This window comes from Mus caroli, chromosome X, assembly GCF_900094665.2.
Source record: "Mus caroli chromosome X, CAROLI_EIJ_v1.1, whole genome shotgun sequence".
Classification (NCBI taxonomy): Eukaryota; Metazoa; Chordata; class Mammalia; order Rodentia; family Muridae; genus Mus; species Mus caroli.
In genome coordinates, this window is record NC_034589.1 from 35,240,371 (window position 1) to 35,246,536 (window position 6,166).

Below are 6,166 nucleotides of genomic sequence, written 5' to 3' on the forward strand. Positions count from 1 at the left end.
CTGGAACTCACTTTGTAGACCAGGCTGGCCTTGAACTCAGAAATCCGCCTGCCTCTGCCTCCCAAGTGCTGGGATTAAAGGCGTGCACCACCACGCCCGGCTGAAGCAGTATGTTTTAATTTAGAGTATCTGGTGGGTCCCTATTCCCTAATGTTGTAACATTATCTGTTTTGTGTGTAAAGGATTACAAGGCAGGAGGATACTACAAATATTTGTAAATATGCTTGAAATGCAGAGCTACGTTATATTATTTGGAATGGATTTGGTAGCAGGTATAAATAACCAAGTTAAAGAAATCATTTTTCTCTAGCATACTTCTTTTTGTGGTTTCTTGAGATAGGGTTTCCTGGATGTCTTGGAACTTTCTCTGTAGACCAGGCTGACCTAGAACTCAAAAGATCTGCCTGTCCCTGCCTCCTGAGTGCTGGGACTAAAGGCGTACATGAGCACCACTTTTCTTTTCAGCTTTGGAAATCAAAGGCACAGCAACACATATAGGCAAACACTCTACTGCTGAACTTTTCATCCATATGATAGTCTCAAATCCCTAAACTGTTTACTGTTTAGTTATGTTAATGAAAATACTTCCACTATGTTCTTTCTCCACCCAACTTTGATTTCAGATGATACCATCTTCCAGAATCCTATGGTGCAAGAAGCTATACGAATGGGATTTAGCTTCAAGGACATTAAGAAAACAATGGAAGAAAAAATCCAAACATCTGGGAGCAGTTATCTATCACTTGAGGTCCTGATTGCAGATCTTGTGAGTGCTCAGAAAGATAATACACAGGATGAGTCAAGTCAAACTTCATTGCAGAAAGGTATGCATTGTTTTTATAGGAAAAATCACCTTGTAGCCCATCCATTTCCTTTATAATATCTCCATAGGATAAACACTTTTACTCTTTGAACTTAGTATTATGGTTCTCTTATTTCAATGAACAACCAAAAATACAGCAGATAAGCTACTTCTGGACAGTTTTTCTTTTATCCTTTTTCTTTTTCTGGGTGGGGTGGGGGGTTGGAGACAGCTCTGTATAGCCCTGGCTGTCCTGGAATTTGCTATGTAGACTAGGCTGGATCTCAAACTCAAGTGATCCACTTGCTTCTACCCCACAAATGCTGGGATTAAAGGCATGAGCCCCCACACCCAGCCTGAAGGCTGTTTCTTTTCTTTTTTTTAAAGATTTATTTGTTTATTTTATGTATGTGAGTACACTGTTGCTATGCAGATGGTTGTGAGCCTTCTTGTGGTTGTTGGGAACTGAATTTTTAGGACCTCTGCTCGCTCTGCTCAACCCTGCTCACTCAGGTCGGTCCCACTTGCTCTGGTCAATTATTATACATAAGTACACTGTAGCTGACTTGAGATGCACCAGAAAATGGCGTCAGATCTCATTACAGATTGTTGTGAACCACCATGTGGTTGCTGGGATTTGAACTCAGGACCTTCAGAAGAGCAGTCAGTACTCTTACCCATTGAGCCATCTTGCCACCCCTGAAGGCTGTTTCTTAAGAGACTAGAACAATCCTTTTGTCCTTTTCATACCCAGAGAGCTCAAATACGGCAGTACTTCTCTCTGATTCAAAACTCCTCAGCAGCTCTCCAAACCCTCAGAATCAAGTCTCAATGCTTCCATGGTTTGTCACATCTTTAAGGGTCAACTCTTGCCGACCTTCTGTATCTGGTCTGGTTTCCTTCATATTCAATTACCAGTTTTGACTTACGCCCTTATATGTCGTGCTCTGTCTCTTGCAGCATGCTTCAGTCATTTCTTTCACCTTCGTTTAATATCATTGTCACTGTTTAGCATATCATAATTTTCTGTTTACTTATGTTCCCAATTTGTCTGTGAATATTGGGTGCCTAAAGTATATGTATGTATTATTTATTTTATACCAAATGCCCAAGTAAGTGTTCAGTAAGTGCTTGTTAAGTAAGAACAAGATTAAACTTGCTTTCTAAACATGTTTTGGAAATAATGTTCCCTCCAGGACATAAATGCCATAAAAAGGAGAGATAGCAGCCATGGTGGCACACACCTTTAATCTCAGGATTTCAGGAGGCAGAGACAGGCCACGGCTAAATAATAAGACCCAGAATTTTGTTTTGTTTTGTTTTGAAAAGGATATATACAAAGTTTAATAGGGAAATGCATTGTGTTCCCATAATGGGATTCATCCAGTGAAATAGTTTCATGTGACTAGTCCTAGAAGTTAGTGGAAGAACCTAGCAGAGCTAGTGCAGTTGATCAGTGGGTAAGGTGCTTGCTTCCAAGACTGAAGATCTAACTTGAGGACTAGAAACCTGGGAACTGTATGGTGGACAAAGAGAACCAACTCCGGAAAGTAGACCTCTTCACTTTGTCACATGTGCCACAGTGTATGCACTCACACAAATATAAATACATGTAATAAATTATTTTTTAGAAGGAAAGACAACTTGTTTGTAAAAATGCCACAAGAGGTAGGTATGTGGCACAATGAATGGTATTCAGTATCCTGAATTTTCAGGATGCTGACACCCCCCCCACACACACACACACACACCCCAAAGGGGGAAAAACCTTCCAATTCTCATTTGAAGCCAGATTTATAAACCATTAGGATACAGTGATTACAAATATAGTTAAAATATGTAATTTATTTGGAGTAATGCCCAGCATATAATATTTATGTTCTATTACTGTTGATTATCGTTGCTGTTATCATATATGACTACAAATCATAGTTTTGTGGCATATTTGTTAGCATTTCACAAAATCTGTTTTGGCAAAGGTTCAGCTATGCAGCTACTTCAGTATCCTCTAATTACACCCAAATGTTTTTGTTTGGATAGCCTGCCAACGTCTTAAATGTACTTGCAACTGTAAAGCCTTTACCTCCTTCTCTATTTCCAATAGTTCTTACTGCCTCCTTGACACTGACAAGCCCAACTTTACTTTCTCTTTCTCTCTTCACCCCTCACATCTAAGCACTAAATCCTACCTGTCCCACGGTAGAAGCAGCCTTCAAATAGACCCCTTCCTGGAATTACCCATGCCTTTCAATATGTTTGTACATTTCCCCCATCTTTGCTTTTTCTGCCTGGTAATTTGTTGCCTGTACTTAAATGTCACTACACCACTGCAGTCCTGCTTATCACGATGCCTTCCCCAGCCATCCAGACAGAAGAACTTGTTCATTTTGCCCCAGAGCACTCTGTATGTAACTTGATTATAGTATGTTCTGCTTTGTACTTACCCTCTCTGGCTGTATCTCACAGCCTCTCCCACTAGCACACAAGCTACTTAAGAATTTGTGCTATGTCTGAGTCATTTTCGTGTCTCCCAGGACTTCAGTGTCTGGCACACAGGAGGGGTTCAATGTTTCAACGAATTTAAACAATAAAACCAAAAATTAGTATATGTTGTTTTTCTTTTTACACAGACATTAGTACTGAAGAGCAGCTAAGGCGCCTACAAGAGGAGAAGCTTTGCAAAATCTGTATGGATAGAAATATTGCTGTCGTTTTTGTTCCCTGTGGACATCTGGTCACTTGTAAACAGTGTGCTGAAGCAGTTGACAAATGTCCCATGTGCTACACCGTCATTACGTTCAAGCAAAAAATTTTTATGTCTTAGTCCGGCACCACAGTAGGCATGTTATGTTCTTCTTGCTGTAATTGAATGTGTGATGGGAGCGAACTTGAAGTAATCAGCATTGCATTCCATTAGCATCTGCTGTTTCCAAATGGAGACAAATGGTAACGGCACTGTTTCCGTCTAAACTTTCAATTTCTGCATCTTTCGAGTTATCAGCTGTATCATTTAGCCAGTGTTTTACTCTATTGAAACCTTAGACAAAGAAGTATTTTATAGCTTTTCACATGTACATTGGTAGTACACTGGCTTGATTTCTATATGTAAGTGAATTCATCACCTGCATTTTTCATGCCTTCTGCATAAGCTAACAAATGGAGTGTTCTGTATAAGCATGGAGATTTGATTTAATCTGCCCAATCACTTTAATTTGCTTATTGTAAACAGGGAAAGAACTGTTCCACACTGCTGGCAGAATCAAGATTGTTTTAGATGCTTGTTTCTGTGTTTTAGGATTCTGCCCATTTACTTGGAATTTATTGGAATTATAAATGTACTTATATGAGTATTTTTAAGTGATTTTGCCATCTCCTAAAAGATATTGAATGGTAGACTACCATCTAACCAGCATGTACTGACATGGAAAGGCAACACAGATATAGTTAAGTGTAAAATACAAATGGCAAAACATTGTATCTAGTTGGAGCCAAATCAGCGTGTGTGTATTTTGTATCTGTATAGGACAAGAAGGTTTGGAAATATAAGTATCACACTCTTAAATGTATTTTTTCTTCAGGGGGTGGGGGATGGGTCTTAGAGGGGTTTATTGAGCCCTTCACTTTTTTTTTCATTTTTTTCTGTTTAAAGGTTTTATAAGTATGTATTACTTTTATAATCAGAGTTCTTAGTAAATATTTTGCTGATTTAAAGGCTTAGGCATGTTCAAACGTCTGCAAAACTACTTATCGCTCAGTTTTAGTTTTTCTAATCCAGGAAGGCAGGCCAGTTAACTTTTCTGGTGCCAATGTGAACTTTAAATGTTTTTGTTTTACCTGCTTTGTGGATGAAAAATATTTCTGAGTGGTAGTTTTCTGACAGGTAGATCATGTCTTTTTATCTTGTTTCAAAATAAATATTTCTGATTTTGTAAAATGAAATATAAAATATGTCTCAGATCTTCCAATTAATTAGTAAGGATTCATCCTTAATCCTTGCTAGTTTAAGCCTGCCTAAGTCACTTTACTAAAAGATCTTTGTTAACCCAGTATTTTAACCATCTGTCTGCTTCTGTAGGTAAATGTAGACGCGTGTTGTATATGGCTTGTAGTTTTAGTGTTGGCTCTCCATGTTGAGATTCTTTCTCAGTGTCATTCTGTGTCCTAAAAGTTTCATGTTAGGATGGTTAAGATGTATATAGTACAAAATGTTCAGTCTTTGATTGTTTTGTGTTTGTTTGTTTTCATGACTAGTAATGGTAGTGGATACTTTAAAAATATTTTCTGAAGATCCTTAAAACCTTGGAAATTGTAACATACTGACAAGAGTGGTTGTTTGAATATTTTTAACAACTTGTATAGGTCAATATGAATACAATCAAAAGCTAAAGTGCTTCATAGAACACGGGATTTACCTTAAGTAATTGTCATGAGAGACCTTGTAAAGACTGGTCTATTTTACTACAGAGAACAGTTTGAGAGTGAAACTGTTACAATTTAGACTTTTTGTTGTATTTTCTAAGAGAAAGAGTATTGTTAGGTTCTCCTAACCTCTGTTGACTACTATGGTAAGTGATGTTATTTTAATTGCAAATTTAAATAGAAACCAACAGAATTAAGTAACTGACTGCCTCCCTCTCTCTCTCTTTCTTCTTCTTCTTCTTCTTCTTCTTCTTCTTCTTCTTCTTCTTCTTCTTCTTCTTCTTCTTCTTCTTCAAAATTCTCAGTTCTGTATAGTGTCTTCTGCTTAGATTTAGTTATATAATCATTAAATTACATTTGATCTAAGTTGACTAAGATTTCAATTTCAATTTATATTTCAAGCATTCTGCCAGGGAATAGTTTTTTAAATTGTTTCCAAGGCACTTCAGGTACAAGTCTTATAGGTAGTTTGTTTAATCTAGTCCTTAGCCTAGGACTTAAGGACTGAATGTTTTCAAATAAGGCTTTTCTTGTTCTCAGAGCCTTAGTTCATTAAAACTCTTTTAAAACCCGTGTGCTGAGAGTTAAGCAAGACCTCTTTTCTTGTCTTCATGAGTTGCGAAATTGAATTCATGGAGCTGATGTGGCTAACAAGTTTATTTTAGGAATTGTTTAGAAAATGCTGTTGCTTCGGGTTCTTAAAATCACAGCACTCTAACTCTAATCAAATTATTGGAGACTTAGCAGAGTTGGTCTGAAATCACACTAAAAAAAGGGCACTGGATCCTTTCCAGTATGGTTGTGTAAAAAATGTTCACTCAGAAGGTCACAGTATAACCAGCTCTGAATCGCCACCCCTGAGAGTGTTCTCAGTGTCTGCGTGCTGATGGTCTTTTGCTGTATAAAGTTCACTCTAGAATTTTGAAGTAACCACCCATTTTACTA

At 37.7% G+C, this 6,166-nt stretch overlaps 1 protein-coding gene across 10 annotated transcripts in view; it reads left to right on the forward strand.

Moving 5' to 3' along the window:
• The window catches only part of Xiap (X-linked inhibitor of apoptosis), a 46,182-nt gene extending 42,110 nt beyond the window's left edge, over positions 1-4,072 (forward strand). For all 10 annotated transcript variants that reach the window (XM_029473005.1, XM_029473003.1, XM_021153202.2 and 7 more), the window contains 2 exons: positions 624-824; positions 3,433-4,072. In XM_029473005.1, the coding sequence (XP_029328865.1) occupies positions 624-824; positions 3,433-3,626 (395 nt within the window). In that variant the 3' untranslated portion in view covers positions 3,627-4,072. The remainder of the gene's footprint in view (positions 1-623; positions 825-3,432) is intronic.
• The last annotated feature ends 2,094 nt before the right edge of the window (positions 4,073-6,166 follow it).